General features: G+C 51.6%; 1 protein-coding gene across 1 annotated transcript; it reads left to right on the plus strand.

Moving 5' to 3' along the window:
- DHX16 (DEAH-box helicase 16) lies at positions 1–16,024 on the plus strand. Its single transcript, XM_028091083.2, has 20 exons — positions 1–447; positions 1,626–1,870; positions 1,966–2,128; positions 2,448–2,504; positions 6,445–6,699; positions 6,870–7,073; positions 7,151–7,342; positions 8,411–8,521; positions 8,693–8,808; positions 10,558–10,768; positions 10,959–11,057; positions 11,168–11,320; positions 12,786–12,926; positions 13,107–13,269; positions 13,372–13,490; positions 13,606–13,673; positions 14,374–14,536; positions 14,635–14,796; positions 15,109–15,282; positions 15,793–16,024. The coding sequence occupies exons 1-20, from the start codon at positions 241–243 to the stop codon at positions 15,919–15,921; spliced, it is 3,132 nt and encodes a 1,043-aa protein (XP_027946884.1). The 5' UTR covers positions 1–240; the 3' UTR covers positions 15,922–16,024.
- The last annotated feature ends 64 nt before the right edge of the window (positions 16,025–16,088 follow it).

A 16,088-nucleotide genomic window follows, 5' to 3' on the forward strand; every position in this document is an offset into this window, starting at 1 on the left:
TTTGAACTGGCTCGGCCACCGTAGTGCTTAGGCCGGAAATGACCGGCCGTTACCGGCCTCCCTGATCCGGGAAGACGGTTTCGGGCTGTCGGAAACCGAGCCCCAAGGTCCTAAGGCAGGTACTTTGCGGAACTCAGACTCCGGCCCAGGGTTCCAGGCCTCCAGGCCTCCGACGGGCCCAGCCACCAGCGTGGCTACTCGAGACAGTTCAGGGCCGGAAACGGGGCAGCGTGGGTCATCATGGCGACGCCGGCTGGGCTGGAGCGCTGGGTGCAGGACGAGCTGCACTCGGTGCTGGGGCTGAGCGAGCGGCACGTAGCCCAGTTCCTGATTGGTACCGCGCAGCGCTGCGCCTCGGCCGAGGAGTTTGTGCAGCGCCTGCGAGACACCGACACCCTGGACCTCAGCGGGCCAGCGCGGGACTTCGCCCTGAGGCTGTGGAACAAGGTGTCGAGAGGGGCGGGGCGGGGCCAGGCGTGGGAGTGGCGGGAGAGGAGGTGGAGCAGGGGAGGGGCCCCAGGTTATTTGTCCAGGTGAGGCTGGGCTAACTGGCTTTCCGGGAATTAAGCAAGTTCAGTTCACAAGCACGTAGCTTTTGTCCGTTGTCGCCTGGGTACTGTGCTACGTGCTGGACGTCCAGCTCTGGGAAGAAGTTCAAGGAACGTTAAGTGTTATAGAGCAGTGTTTCTCGAACTTTAATATGCGTGCGACTCATCCAGGACCCTTATTAAAATGCAGATTCCGATTAGGTAGTTTCGGGATGGGATCTTAGTTTTTGCATTTCTAACTAGTTTCCTGGTGAATCCCATGGTCCACAGGCTACACTTTGACTAGTGAGGCTATAGAAAAGATATGTGAGAAGTGCTGTGGAAAAGGCAGAAAAGGTAGGCGTAGTGATCAGGGGAAGCAGCCCCAAAGAGTCCCCAAAATCTGTCTGGTAGAGAAGGGAGAAGGAATAAAGCTGTAAAGGTGAGCTCCGGGAGGACAGGACTCTGTATTTCTTGTCTTTGCATTTCTCCCACCTGACAGCACCTTACAGAACAGGTGCTTAGTTAGGTATATGGAAGAGAGAAAGTGTTCAGCATGTTCATAGAATGGCAAGTAGCCTGCTTTGGTTGTCACATCTGGTGCCTGGCGGGAGATGAGTTTAGAACCTAAGTGGTATGAGCATAGGGACTTTATGTATATCTGTTTAGCATGTATCCTGGAATCTGGTACAGTGCCAAGCTTATGACAGGCCTCTGCAAACCAGTCCTTGTAGCATATCAGTTCTTGCATTGGGATGACTTAGTCGTGGGGAAGAACAGAGGCTGAACAACTGAGAATTGGTTTTGAGAATGTAAAATAAATTCCATGAGGGCAGGGATTGTTGTCTTTTGGTCCCTAGTAAGTACCTGGTGCATCAGACAGGCTTCATTAAATGTTTGTTAAGTGAATGACTACAAGGAGATTCAGAAGCTGAGAAGCCCAATTCAGGCTGATTGATGAACATGGTGTGAAGCCATGGGGAAAAGACACAATGAAGGCTGGTTTAAGATCAGGTCATTCCTTAAATTCGGAATGGGGCAAAGTAGGTTGGCAGAGATCAGGAGTTGCTCACATCCCATTATCTTCCCTTCTGATAGGTACCACGGAAGGCAGTGGTAGAAAAGCCAGCTCGGGTGGCCGAGCGAGAGGCACGAGCCCTGCTGGAGAAGAACCGATCCTATAAGTTGCTGGAAGACAGTGAGGAGAGCAGCGAGGAGACCGTAGGTAGAGCTGGGAGCAGTCTCCAGAAGAAGCATAAAAAACGGAAATACCTCAGGAAGAAATGTCAGGAGGAGGAAGAAGAGGAGGAAGAGATTTCTGAGAAGGGGAAAAAAAAGACAGGGTAAGTCAGAAGCAGGGTGAGAAAGGATGGGACGGGATGAGGGGGGCGATAAGCCTCGTAGGAGGCCTTATCTAATCCTTCGGGCTGGGCTGCAGGGGGAGTAAACAGCAGACTGGGAAGCCAGAGTCGGAGGATGAGTGGGAGCGGACGGAGCGAGAGCGCCTTCAGGACCTGGAGGAACGTGATGCCTTCGCTGAGCGGGTTCGGCAGCGGGACAAAGATCGAACTCGAAATGTCCTGGAGCGGTCAGACAAGAAGGTACATAAGAGCAGCATGTTCTATAAATCCGCAGGAAGATCCCTGGGTCAGACCTGAGGTTGGGTGTGATTGCAGAGATGTTGATCTCCGGGAAGACCAGGATGGGCTCTGGTGGTGTTCATCTTTATAGTAAGAGGGCCTTTCTGGGTCCTCTGGCTGTGGCGACCCTCTGCCGAACCTGTAGCCCTTGAGATTCCTCACTGAGAAGGCCCGTTTCTTTATGCAATGGTAAATCCGAATGAGCCTTGTGATTCTAGAGGGGGAGTGGCTGTGGGAGATTTTGGCCTTACAGCCCTCCACTCTTGGTTTCTTCTCCTAGGCTTATGAAGAGGCTCAGAAGCGCCTGAAGATGGCCGAGGAAGACCGGAAAGCCATGGTGAGTCCTAGTGCCCAGGAAGCCAACCGTAAGAAGGCGAAAGAAATAATTTTCTGATGAAGTGGTTTGGGGTAGGGAAAAGGGACACAAAGGAAGTACAGTGGGGATGCTGATGGGCTGTCAGGTCTGTTTTGACAGGAGCTTGCCAAGGACTTACTTAAGTTGTAGTGGGAAAGAAGCTGCCCACAAACCATCTTACTCCTTAGGATCTGAATCACACTGTGTTCGTGAGGGAGATGTGAGCTTTCCCTGAGATTTAAGGAGATGTGATCAGAGGTCAGCTGGAACATCCAAGGGGCTGGCTGGAGGATGGGGGCAGGGCTGCCATCCCACTGCTGAGGTGTGTGCTGTCTGGTCAGCTTGGGCACACCCAATTCCAAATACCTTCCTACCACCTAATCCCTCCATCCCAAACATGGTCTAGTGATCTTCCTCTAGTTTCCTGAGTTTCTTCTTTCTGAATGGGGACACAGCCCTTATAACTCATGAACTGAACTTGTCATGGTGTGAGTTTTGGTAGGGTAAGCGGTTTTCCAAAGGCCTGGTCTTCCCAAGTAAGGTCACACTTCGGATTCTCAAAAGAATTTTGAGACCCTTGAGATCCTAAAACTGGCCTAGTGGAACTCAGGTCTCTCCTGGCCAAGCCATCTCAGGACCCACCATGGTCAGAGACTTCTGAGCCATCTGTCAGTATGGGCGCAATGTTTTTATTTGCCAGAATTTATTTATTTTTTTCCTTTTCAATCGTGAAAACTTCCAAACAGGAAAGTTAAGAGAGGAGTATAATAAACTCTCATATAGAAACTACTAAGATTCAGAAATGGCTAATATTATGTGTAGTATTTGCAATGGCTGTGTAAATGTGGGCTTTTTTTTTTTTTCTTTCTCAGCTTTTTAAAGGAGTTTAGACATCATGGCATTTTATCCCATCAGTATGTCTCTCCTAAGAATGAGGACTCTGTCCTCTAAAACCACAGTGCCATTGTCCATACCCCAGAAGATGAACAGTAATTCTCATGTATCAATGAGGAACCTGTTCACAATAAAATTTCTCCAGTTACCCCAAAATGTCTTCAGTACCTGCTCTTTTCAAACCAGAACCCAGTCAGGTTTCATGCATTGCATCTGGTGGTTGTCTCTTTTGTTCACTTGTTTCCTATTTTCTCTCGCTCTCATCTTGTACCATGCCCCACATTCTGGATTTATCTGACTCTTTACCTTATGGTGTTGAGTTCTTCTATGCCCTGCTTCCTTTAAAGTGGAAGTTGGGTCTAAATCTTGCCTCAACTCAGATTAAAAAGTTGTGACAGAACACTTCTTGGGTGGCGATGTGCACTTCATATTACACCACATCGGGGGGACGCACTGACTGTGTACCTGTTAGTGCAGGTAGCGTTTCTGCCAACAGCCCTTCATCTAATGTTTTTTTTTTTTTTTTGACAGAGAGAGAGGTAGCGAGAGCAAGAACACAAGCAGGGGGAGTGGGAGAGGGAGAAGCAGGCTTCCCACCAAGCAGGAAGCCCGATGTGGGGCTCGATCCCAGGACCCTGGGATCATGACCTGAGCCGAAGGCAGCTGCCTAACGACTGAGCCACCCAGGCGCCCCATCTAACGGTTTTAGTATAATCACTACTAATCCTTTCCTAAATCTGCTGTTTCACTGGGGATTACAACAAGGTGATTTTTAGAGCCTGACATTCCTTCTACATTTATTGGCTAACCTTTTTATGTAGAGAAGAACGTTTCCTTAACAACTAGGAATGAGCAGGGCGCTTGGGTGACTCAGTCAGTTAAGCATCAGACTCTTGATTTCGGCTCAGGTCATGATCTCAGGGCGGTGAGATCCAGCCCCACATGGGACTTTGCCCTCAGGGAGAAGTCCGCTTCTCTCCTTCTCCCTCATCTTCTTCCCTTCCCCTGCTTGCATTGCTCTCTCTCTCTCTCTCTCTCTCTCTCAAATAAATAAATAAATAAGTCTTTTTTTTTTTAAGATTTTATTTATTGAGAGAAAGCACAAGCAGGAGGAGAGGCAGGGAAAAAGGGAGAAGCAGACTCCCCGCTGAGCAGGGAGCCCAATGTGGGGCTCGATCCCAGGACCTGAGATCATGACCTGAGCCAAAGGCAGCCACTTAACCATCTGAGCCACCCAGCTGCCCCAGTAAATAAGTCTTAAAAAAAAAAAGAAAAAAACTAGGCATGAGCTACAATTCCTTCTTAAAAGGCAGAGCAAGTGGGCCACCTGGGGGGCTCAGTTAAGCATCTGACTTGATTTCAGCTCAGGTTATGATCTCAGGGTTGGGAGATTGAGCCCTGCGTCGGGCTCCGAGCTTGGCACACAGTCTGCTTGATATTCTCTCTCTCCCCCTCACCCCCTTCCCACTCATGCTCTCTCTCTCTGAAAAATAAATAAGCAAACAAACAAGTAAATCTTAAAAGGCAGAGCAAACGTTTAATTACTAATTTTGAGAAAAAGGAGTTTGATCTAATAGTCACCTCACTGGTAACAAAAGCTTTTTTCCCATTTTTTGTGTGTATGTGTGTCACATTAGACTCATGAATTTTTATTTCTCAATATTTTATAGTTGCATATCATTTTTCTTTTTTTTTTAAGATTTATTTATTTATTTGAGAGAATGAGAATGAGAGAGAGAGAGTACATGAGAGGGGGGAGGGTCAGAGGGAGAAGCAGACTCTCTGCCGAGCAGGGAGCCCGATGCGGGACTCGATCCTGGGACTCCAGGATCGTGACCTGAGCCGAAGGCAGTCGCTTAACCGACTGAGGCACCCAGGCGCCCCTCATTTTTCTTTTTGATACTCAAATTGCCCTGAGCTGGGTTGTTTTGGTTTGGGGGGGGTTTTTTTGGTGGTTATTTATTTTATTTTTTTTTTAGTAATCTCTACACCCAGTGTGGAGTTCGAACTCAGGACCCCAAGATCAAGAGTTGCATGCTCTTCTCACCGAGCCATCCAGGTGCCCTTCACATTGCCCTGGTTTTTTTGCCCATATTTTAAAAGAACATCCATCTCCTCCCTCCATCAGGTTGAAAGAGTATTTGATTGTGGTACTCAGATTAGATCATGAGCATAAGTTCCTTTTAAGTTTTCATAGAACAAACAAGAAAAGCCAAGCAATTAAATAGAATTGGGGCTCCCAAGGAGAGGGCTTGATGAGGTTTTGCCACCACAGTAGAGGAGGTTGTTTTGATCAAAGGGAAGACACTGTTGCCACAGTGGGAGGGCTCATGGTGAGAGCTGAGAAAGGCCTTAAGGATGTGGCCAGTCTTTTACTGTCATCCATAATGTGTCCTGAAAAGCTCCTGTCAAAGGAAACATGTAGAAGCCAGATGACACATTGTATGAATTGGGGAGAGGTTCAGAGGCTAAGCATTTCTGATTACATCTTGCCTTACAAAAACACTCTCTGATGCTGTACTTCCAGTTTTTTGTGTATAGTGTATTTTCCCCCTTTTCCCAAACTATAGTCATTTGATTTCAGACCAGGGAGCATCTAACTGAGGCTGAAGATTACCTCCTGTTGGCACATCCAGTGGTTTCTAATAGTCTCACTTGTTTTCAGTTTGAGATCTGTGCTTCTAAATGCTGGTATTAGCCCTTTTGTTTTCCTCCTTTCCACTAAGTCGAATAAAATAGTAAGAAGAAAATCTAAAATATTCAAATAATTGCCCTAGTGTATCTATGTTGACAAAGACGGTGAGGCTGTTCAGAAGGACCTTCCAGCAGGATTGTGCTGCTAGAAGATAGCGTGTAGGGTCAGTGTGTGGCTTTCACATGGGCCCGGCTTGGGGCACACCATTAGTCAGGTTGGACATTGCCAAGGGACACTGCTGGCCTGTCAGGGAATTTGTCACTCTTACGGATAGGTAAGGAAGGGGTTGCTGTCCCAGCGAGGTGAAGATTTGGCTGCCCTGTCTTAACCCAGGTCCCTGAGCTGCGGAAGAAATCCCGCCGAGAGTACTTGGCTAAGCGGGAGCGAGAGAAGCTTGAGGACCTGGAGGCAGAGCTGGCTGATGAGGAGTTTCTTTTTGGGGATGTGGAGCTGAGCCGACATGAACGGCGGGAGCTCAAATACAAGCGGCGAGTTCGTGATCTAGCCCGAGAGTACCGGGCGGCTGGGGAGCAGGAGAAGCTGGAGGCCACCAATCGTTACCACATGCCCGAGGAGACCCGAGGCCAGGTGAGGCAAAGCAGAGTCCACTTCAGCCCTGCTCCCCAAGCTGAGGGGCGGGAGGTCTTCAGGACCCTGGACAGTGCCTTGGCCGACCCCAGTGGGTGGGGGTAGTGACGGGGAAGGAGAGGCCTGGGGAGAGGGCATTCCTCTGTCTTCACGTGTCCTTCTTTCCACAGCCAGCACGACCTATGGATCTAGTGGAGGAGGAATCAGGCGCCCCTGGGGAGGAGCAGAGACGCTGGGAGGAGGCCCGGCTGGGGGCAGCATCCCTGAAGTTTGGGGCCCGAGATGCTGCTTCCCAGGAGCCCAAGTATCAGCTGGTGCTGGAGGAAGAGGAGACCATCGAGTTTGTGCGGGCCACTCAGCTCCAGGGCGACGAGGTGAGTGGGAGAACTCTGGGACGTTCTAAGGAGGCCGGGAAGCCAGCCCTGAAGCTCACGCCCCTCTTTCTCCTCAGGAGCCATCAGGCCCACCGCCCCCAACCCAGGCCCAGCAGAAGGAGTCCATCCAGGCTGTCCGCCGTAGCCTCCCAGTGTTCCCCTTCCGCGAGGAGCTCCTGGCAGCTATTGCTGATCACCAGGTCCTCATCATCGAGGGTGAGACGGGCTCCGGGAAGACCACCCAGATCCCGCAGTATCTCTTTGAGGAGGTACAGTCATTCACACCCTCCAGGTTGCCGAGCACCGACCCTTGACAAGCACAGTCCTGTCAGACCTCCTTTTACATGTTGTTTTGAGTAGTCACTTAGCTTCTCCATCTTTAGTCATTTAGTCTTTTCCACTAAATTGTGAGTTTCTTAAGAATAAGGACAAACCCTTTTCGTTTTTCTGTTCTCGCTTCTGCCACCGTGTCTGTGTCTAGTTCCAACGTTCCCTTTGGAAAGACCTGTAGACGGATAGATGGTGGGCTGGGGACCTTCCCACGCCAACCAGCTTGGCCATCATTCCTCTGCAAGGGCCAAAGAACGAGTCAGAGGACTCGGTTTCCTGCCTTTTCACCCTTTTTTGTTCCCCTTTGCTTCTGGGTCTGCCCCAGTGGGTCTGTCCTTTTCCAACTCAAATCTAGGTGAGCCGGAATGTGATTACCCAGAAGGCTGGGACTCTCAGGGCTGGATGAGGATGCCCTTGAGGGCCCTAGGGTTTGCCATCCTTATGTCTGCCCTGGTGGTCTGCTTTTCAGTTTCTGTTCCCTCCTTTTCCCCTGCCTTGTTGTACATTTACACCTTCTTTCTCTGAATTATCTTGGGCCCCAGGAGCATATTTATTTATTTATTAAAGATTTTATTTAGGGCGCCTGGGTGGCTCAGTCGGTTAAGCGACTGCCTTCGGCTCAGGTCATGATCCTGGAGTCCCGGGATCGAGTCCCGCATCGGGCTCCCTGCTCAGCGGGAAGTCTGCTGCTCCCTCTGACCCTCTTCCCTCTCGTGCTCTCTATCTCTCATTCTCTCTCCCTCAAATAAATAAATAAAAATCTTAAAAAAAAAAAAGATTTTATTTATTTGAGAGAGAGAGCACGAGCCGGGGGCAGGGGGGCAGAGTGAGAGGGAGAAACAGACTCCCCGCTGAGCAGGGAGCCCGATGCAGGACTCGATCCCAGGACCCTGGGATCATGACCTGAGCCAAAGGCAGACACTTAACTGACTGAGCCACCCAGGTGCCCCCCCTACCCCCCAAGGAGCATATTTAGCCAAGGAAAAGCCTCTTCTCTTGTCCTTCAGGGTTACACAAAGAAGGGAATGAAGATTGCCTGTACCCAGCCCCGGAGAGTAGCAGCCATGAGTGTGGCTGCCCGGGTGGCCCGGGAGATGGGTGTGAAGCTTGGGAATGAGGTAAGATCTATGGGGACTGAGCAGGGAGGGGAGCCTCTAGGGTCTGAGACGTACTCCACACTGTGCAGGGCTTCACACCACAGGTCCAGGCACTGACCCCTCATCCCCTAGCCCTGCACTCCTTTCAGGGAGCACCAGTCCAATCTCGATCGCTAATGGCCCTTTTGACAGGTTGGCTACAGCATCCGCTTTGAGGACTGCACATCAGAGCGAACTGTCCTCCGCTACATGACAGATGGGATGCTCCTCCGGGAGTTCCTCTCTGAACCTGACCTCGCAAGTTACAGGTACACATAGGGTTCCCGTCTCCCACGAGAGAGCCACCATCTTCTCTTCCACCCAGTCTACTGCCTTCCTCCCCTTCAGCACCTTCCTGTAGCTCCTTAAATCTCCGGCCTTTCTCTCCTTTCTTCTCATCCAGCTAGTTTGGCCTTTGTCTTCTGACTAGCCCACCAGTTCTTGAATCTTTATGGTGTGGACGGTCCTAGGACTGACCTGCAGGTGCCATGGAGATGAGGTAGAAGAGACTGCAGAGAAGTTCTCTCCCTCGCTCCCCAGAGTTTAGAAAACATCAGGATGGTAGAGCGGTGCTGTGGAGACTTAAAAAGCCACATGAAGACCCTTTGAAGAAATTTAGAATGTTCATCTTAGAGAGGAGAAACTCAGGGGAGACCTCCTGGTTCACATGGACAAAGAAGTCAGACTTGTTTCACATGACCCCAGAGAGCGCAACTAGCAATGATGAGAGAGGTTACAGGGAGACAGATTTCAGCGCAGTACTACGAAGCCGGAGTGGTGGAGATTGGAGGGGCTGTCGGTGTGCTGGGGCCCTCACTCTTGGGCCTCTGGCCCAGGTCTTGGAATGGCTTGGTCTGTGAATAGTGAGTTCTCAGTGCTGGTGTTGGCCAGGCAGGACTCGGACGAATGTGTTTAGGAGGAGAGGGGGTCTGTGCATGGCCTGTGGTGGGGTCACGCCAGCCGAGCAATATGAGCTTTCTTAGCTCTTAGGAGGCTCTGACGTTCTGGTCTTAGAAGATCACAAATGGAGGGGCGCCTGGGTGGCTCAGTTGGTTAAGCGACTGCCTTCGGCTCAGGTCATGATCCTGGAGTCCCGGGATCGAGTCCCGCATCGGGCTCCCTGCTCGGCAGAGAGTCTGCTTCTCCCTCTGACCCTCCCCCCTCTCATGTACTCTCTGTCTCTCATTCTCTCTCTTTCTGAAATAAATAAATAAAATCTTTAAAAAAAAATCACAAATGGAGCAATAGGACAAATATGATTTGAGCCTTCACATGCCTTGCAGAAATCTCAGAACCCATAGAAGGCTAGCCAGTGCAAGAGTGTTTGGGGTGTAGGGCTTTCCTATCAAGCCAGCCTGCTTTGTAGAACAGCTGGGGGCTTCAGCAGCATAGTCGGGGTGAGCTCCTGCAGGCTTGGCTGTCACCTCGAAATCCAAAGACTTGAGCAAGGATAAAGAAGTCGTGGCACTCAGATAACTAAGGAGGAGACCAAAAATCCTGCAGGGCCCTCTAAGCTTGGGGCAGAAAGGCTTGCCCGGTCTCTCTCCCTAGAAGGAGGCAGCAGGGCCAACAGGGACAGCCTCCTGGGCTCTTCGAATCATGGTGGCTCAGGTCTGGCTGTTCATTCCCAGCCAGCCCGGGGAGCCAGCCTTGTTCAAAGAGGCCCTGCTCTCACTTTTTTTTCCCCTTTAAAACAGATACACTTACTTCTGTTGACTCTCACAGACCCGTGACTCTGACCCAGAGAGGATGTCTGACTTGTCCCGGCCTTGGCTTCCAGCCTCCAAATCTTGGCTGCTGTCCTCCCAGGCTGGGATAAGCTGCAGGCTTCGGGGTCTTGGTCTTCTTTAACTTTCTCTTTGTCTTCCCTGACGGGGGTGATTGGCTTCCCTTTGGAACCCCCTCCTCCCACATTCACCCTCGGGCTCTTTGCTTCCCTCTGTGCCCTCGCCCAGGGGATCCTGGTGTCCTCTCCTGGCCAGCTTTCCTGGCTCACTGCTCCCCTGATCTCTCCCCAGTGTGGTGATGGTAGATGAGGCTCATGAACGGACCCTACACACAGACATTCTCTTTGGGTTAATCAAAGACGTTGCTCGCTTCCGGCCTGAGCTGAAGGTTTTGGTGGCTTCAGCCACACTGGACACTGCCCGTTTTTCCACCTTCTTTGATGATGCCCCTGTCTTCCGAATCCCTGGACGCAGGTTTCCAGTTGACATCTTCTATACCAAGGTGCTCCCCTCAGGGAGGGTGGGCTTAAGTGTGAGGCAGCAAAGCCTGGGCCTTTGGAGAAGGTTGTCCCAGGGAGGGAAGGGGAATTGGAGAGTCCAAAAGGGAACTGGGATAAACTGGTTATTGAGCTGGGAGAAGAAGTTTCCCAAACAGATGGCCTTCCTGTGACCCCTTTCCTCCTCCTCCCTAGGCTCCAGAGGCTGACTACCTGGAAGCTTGTGTAGTGTCTGTGCTGCAGATCCATGTGACCCAGCCCCCTGGGGATATCCTGGTGTTCCTGACGGGACAGGTGTGAGAAGCGGGGGGAGGGGCAGTGATGTATCCCAGGGGAAGACAGAGCTGGCAGGTGGGCCTTAGGTCACTCCGGGGCCTGTGCTGCTCTCGCCATCCCAAATCCAGGAGGAGATTGAGGCCGCCTGTGAGATGCTTCAGGATCGCTGCCGCCGCCTCGGCTCCAAAATCCGGGAGCTCTTGGTGTTACCCATTTATGCCAACCTGCCTTCTGACATGCAGGCTCGTATCTTCCAGCCCACACCCCCTGGGGCACGAAAGGTCAGTTGGAGAAACCCACATTCTTCACCCCTATAGTTCACACAACTAGTAGTGAAAAAGAGAGTATGTGCCTGCCCTATGCAAGATATGTCCTGGGCCCTGCTGCAGCCACAAGGCTCAGTAGTAGTCAGTCCCTCGCCTCCAGAGCTGGGGAGAGGATGAATTCAGCATGAACTGAGACACAGCCAAATACGTGACTGGGTAAGTCAGCACTGTGGGGGCGCAGAGGAGAAGGGAAGTCCTTGGTGTGCCAGAAGGTGGGATTTGATCTGGATCTTTTAAGAAAAAAGGTAGGGAATTCCAGAGTAAGGCCTAAGGTATGTTTGAGGTCAGAGTGTAATCTAGAAGGTTGAGGGGATGGTCCACATGGTGAAAACAACTCTGGACTGAGATTAGGGAGGGCCTTTGATAGCAGTTGGAAGCATTTGGACTTTAGACGATTGGGTGGCAATCAAAGGGTTTTGAGCAAAGACGAAACTTCCATTCAACAAATATTTAACGAGCCCCTCCCACATGCCGGGTGCTGTTCTAGGGAATGAAGATACAATGATGAACAGAGCAAAGTCCCTAGCTTCACAGAGTGTACAGTCTAACGTAAGTTAGGAGGCAGTGGACACGTAAATACACAATGCTGATTTGTGACCAGTGCCATGGAGAGATACAGTGCCACATGGGGAGATGGAGACTGACCCCAGGGGAGTGGGAGTGCGGAATGGCAGGAAGGTATTTTCCTTGGGGTCTAGGGAAGGCCTCTCCTTCTCCAGTAAGGTGAAAGGGAAGCTGAGGCCTGAACCCAGTGAAGGAGGGAGCCAGGCTGATATCTGGGAGGTGAGTGTGTCCAATAGAGGGGACAGCTCATGCCAAGGACCCGAGGGAGGAGAGTGCTCTACCCAGCCAGGGAGCAGCAGTGTGCAGGAGTGGAGCGAGGGAGCCCATAATGCTCGGAGGTGAGGGCAGAAAGGTAGCCAGGGCTAGAGGACTCAGGGCCTTAAGGGGCTGGAATATAATTCTCAAGGAGGACGGGAAGCCACTGATGGATGGGGTTAGTGATGTGACAGGTTTACATTTTTAAAGGGCCATCTGGATGCCAGAATGATGCCAGGTAAGCAGGGCCAGGAGTAGAGGCAGTGAGACACACGAGGAGGCTCTTGCAGCAAGTCCTGGATGAGGATGCGCGTGCAAGTGCTGGTGGGAAAGATGGAGGCAGGGACCTGGACCCCCTCTCCCATCTCTGAAAACAGTTCTAACCCTTCTTCTCCCATTTCCTTTCCACATTATGTCCCTGTTCATCCCTACTCTCCCTCGCTCCTGCCTGGCCTTGTCCCCCTCTCCTGACTTTAGACGCGAATCCCCTCAGCTCCTGTCCTTTATCTGCAGCTGCTTCTCTATCCGAATCTTCCAGGATGGCTTTTTTAGGTCACGCGGTGGGTGGGGTCTCCGGGTGACTCTGCACCCTCTCACTCAGGTGGTTGTGGCAACAAACATCGCTGAGACGTCACTCACCATCGAAGGCATCATTTATGTGCTGGATCCAGGGTTCTGTAAGCAGAAGAGCTACAACCCTCGCACGGGCATGGAATCCCTCACTATCACGCCGTGCAGCAAGGTCAGCCTGACTGGGCTCCAGCAGGGTCTCCATGGGGAAGGTTCAACTCAGAAGCCTGTGGGAGCTTCTTAGAGGACAGGGAATAAGCAGCCTACATCCTCTCAGATTTCTTACATCAGTATTGCTCTTTCCCTTTTCCCTCTCCAATTGTCAGCAGGCCTGCCTCTCCTTCCTTTCCAGGCCTCAGCCAATCAGCGGGCTGGCCGGGCCGGTCGGGTGGCTGCCGGCAAGTGCTTCCGCCTGTATACTGCCTGGGCCTATCAGCACGAGCTGGAGGAAACCACCGTGCCAGAGATCCAGAGGACCAGCCTGGGCAATGTTGTGTTGCTGCTCAAGAGCTTAGGTTATTTGGGGTCCCCCAGTCCTCCTGAGAGAGGAGGGTCGTGGGGCTAGAGTCACTGATCCCTGCAGAGAAACTGTTCTAGCCCGTCACATCTTTCCTCAGGGATCCATGACCTAATGCACTTTGATTTCCTGGACCCTCCACCGTATGAGACCCTACTGTTGGCTTTGGAGCAGCTGTATGCTCTGGGAGCCCTCAACCACCTTGGGGAGCTCACCACGGTGAGGTGGGAGGGCAGCATGGGCTGGGGCAGGATGAAGGGGGTTGGGGTGACCTCTTGAGTGGTGGAGGGACACCTGAGGGAGGACTGGCCTCAACTCTTTTTCCTCTCCTTAGTCTGGCCGAAAGATGGCAGAGCTACCGGTGGACCCCATGTTATCTAAAATGATCTTGGCCTCTGAGAAGTAAGCACCACACCGCACCCCCACCCCTGCCCCCTGGGCCGGGCCCCCGGCACACCAGCTGGCTATGGTGCCGTCTTTGTTACATTGCTCTTTTTCCTCTTTTTCTCCCTACTGTATCATTCTTTAACAAATAAGTTATTAGAAAACTCTTAACTGCCCCTTTTGAGGCTCCACAGGGGCAGTAAGACACTTAACCAAATGAGTAAGATTGACAGACAAAATTTGGGGGCATAAATGGATGTGGAAGACTTAGCACCTGTGAGGAGTGCTGTGTGGACTGGTTTGGAGACTTTCTCCTTCCTAAGGTTTGGGGCTCTTAACATTTAGACGTAGTTGCGGAGGGACCACCTTTAAATGCCATTCCGCTGCCGTAGTTGAGGGCAGAGGTCATTACATGAACCTGAAGTGCCGTCTTTCCCTGATGCACATGATACACCCCTTCCTCCTGCAGAAATCCTTCCTACCCTCGGAAGTCCCCAGCGCTTTCCTGCCCCCACCTCCACGGATAGCCCACCTCCTCGACACCCACCCGTACTGCCATCGCCACCACCAGAATCTGTCCGCTCTGATTTGTAGCCATTGTCCCAGCGGCAGTCTCCGTGTGAGGACACACCCGCACAGCGATCACTTTTCCCCTTCCCGCGTGTCTGTTGCTGTGTGTCTTCCTTGGAGCCCTCACGCGTCGCCCTTCCTGCCCCAGGTACAGCTGTTCCGAAGAGATCCTGACGGTGGCTGCCATGCTGTGTGTGAACAGCTCCATCTTCTACCGGCCCAAGGACAAGCTTGTCCATGCCGACAACGCCCGGGTCAACTTCTTCCTCCCTGGTGGAGACCACCTGGTTCTGCTGAACGTTTATACGCAGGTCACGGGGCTCGGGTGACGACGGGAGGGACAGAGGCCTGGGGGAGCTCTGTTTCTCTGTACACTAACCTCCCCCTTTTTTTGTAACCATCTTCCCAGTGGGCTGAGAGCGGTTACTCTTCCCAGTGGTGCTATGAGAACTTTGTGCAGTTCCGATCAATGCGCCGAGCCCGGGATGTGCGGGAACAGCTGGAGGGGCTCTTGGAGCGCGTGGAAGTTGGTCTCAGCTCTTGCCAGGGGGACTATATCCGTGTCCGCAAGGTCAGCGCTTGCCTGGTCTCCCTGTCGCCCACATCCCCTCCGCCTGCAGAGCAAAGCTGCTCTGGGGGCCTGCAGCGGTCCCTCCAGCCTGAGGGTGTGCCCTGTTCCCCTGTGGAAGGTGTGCTCTTCTGGGCTGTCTTCCCACTGAGGAACTTCCCATTGAGAAGGAACCGAGGGGTTCCTTCTCAGTGGCTTCTTCATGTATTCCTTACCTATTTGGTTCTCCAGAAGCCTGAACTAAAAAGGTAGTGAGTGTCAGCGTCGCCAGGTGTGTGGCTTTCCAGGTGACTGTCTTTCCTGCCCGCCCCTCAGGCCATCACTGCTGGCTACTTCTACCACACGGCTCGGCTGACCCGGAGCGGCTACCGCACAGTCAAACAGCGGCAGACGGTGTTCATTCACCCCAACTCCTCCCTCTTCGAGGAACAGCCACGCTGGCTGCTCTACCACGAACTTGTCTTGACCACCAAGGAGTTCATGAGACAGGTGAGGGGACCTTCCCCTGCCCAGGACAGTGAAGATGGGGGGCAGGGATCCTAGCAAGCTAAAAACCCAGGTTCAAGTTGCTGAGACCAGCAGAGAAACAGGCACACACATTGGTGTAAGGTAGGATGAAATAGAAAGGCATTGTGTCTTGACAGCTATGTCAGCATCTGCTAAGACTGAAGAACTGCATATTCATTTAGTGCATATTTGAATGCCTATTATCCTGGTGTTTCAGATGCTGGGGTGAGAATGGTGAACAAAGCAGATGGGATCTCTGTCCTGAGTGTACTTTACAGTCTTTATGATCAGGTTTTTTAGGGATAGTTTACTGGGGATTCTGAATGACGTGTAGAGGTGTGTCTGCCCTTGGGGTATATAGTAGTAGAGCCTGGCACCTTTCCCCTAGCCCTGTAGTCAAAGGTGGAAGAAAGAAACTCTTTTGATCACACATACATTAGAGTCTAGGTTGGAAAAAGGGGAATCCTACTGATTTTTTCTCTCCTCTTGTAGGTATTGGAGATTGAGAGCAGTTGGCTTCTGGAGGTGGCTCCCCACTATTATAAGGCCAAGGAGCTAGAAGATCCCCATTCTAAGAAAATGCCAAAAAAAACAGGCAAGACACGAGAAGAACTAGGGTAAAGGGGAGGGGACACCATCAGAACCCAACACCAGCTCCTTTTCCTTCTGTAACATTATTTAATATCTATTTTTGGAATAAAGCTTGTGGGAACTTTTTTATTTATTTTTTAAAGATTTTATTTATTTGAGAAAGAGAAATGGAGCGAAAGAATTATTTTAAGTAGGCT

This window comes from Eumetopias jubatus, unplaced genomic scaffold (genome assembly GCF_037043125.1).
Source record: "Eumetopias jubatus isolate StellerSeaLion01/CBP00866 unplaced genomic scaffold, mEumJub1_p1.0 scaffold_6, whole genome shotgun sequence".
Lineage (NCBI taxonomy): Eukaryota > Metazoa > Chordata > Mammalia > Carnivora > Otariidae > Eumetopias > Eumetopias jubatus.

What these genes read in the sequence shown, in the direction of transcription:
- DHX16 (XM_028091083.2), top strand. Translation starts at nt 241, where the DNA reads ATGGCGACGCCGGCTGGGCTGGAGCGCTGGGTGCAGGACGAGCTGCAC. An exon ending in ACCTTGGGGAGCTCACCACG is followed by an intron (nt 13,491 to 13,605) that starts GTGAGGTGGGAG and finishes TCCTCTCCTTAG; the next exon opens with TCTGGCCGAAAGATGGCAGA. An exon ending in ATGATCTTGGCCTCTGAGAA is followed by an intron (nt 13,674 to 14,373) that starts GTAAGCACCACA and finishes TTCCTGCCCCAG; the next exon opens with GTACAGCTGTTCCGAAGAGA.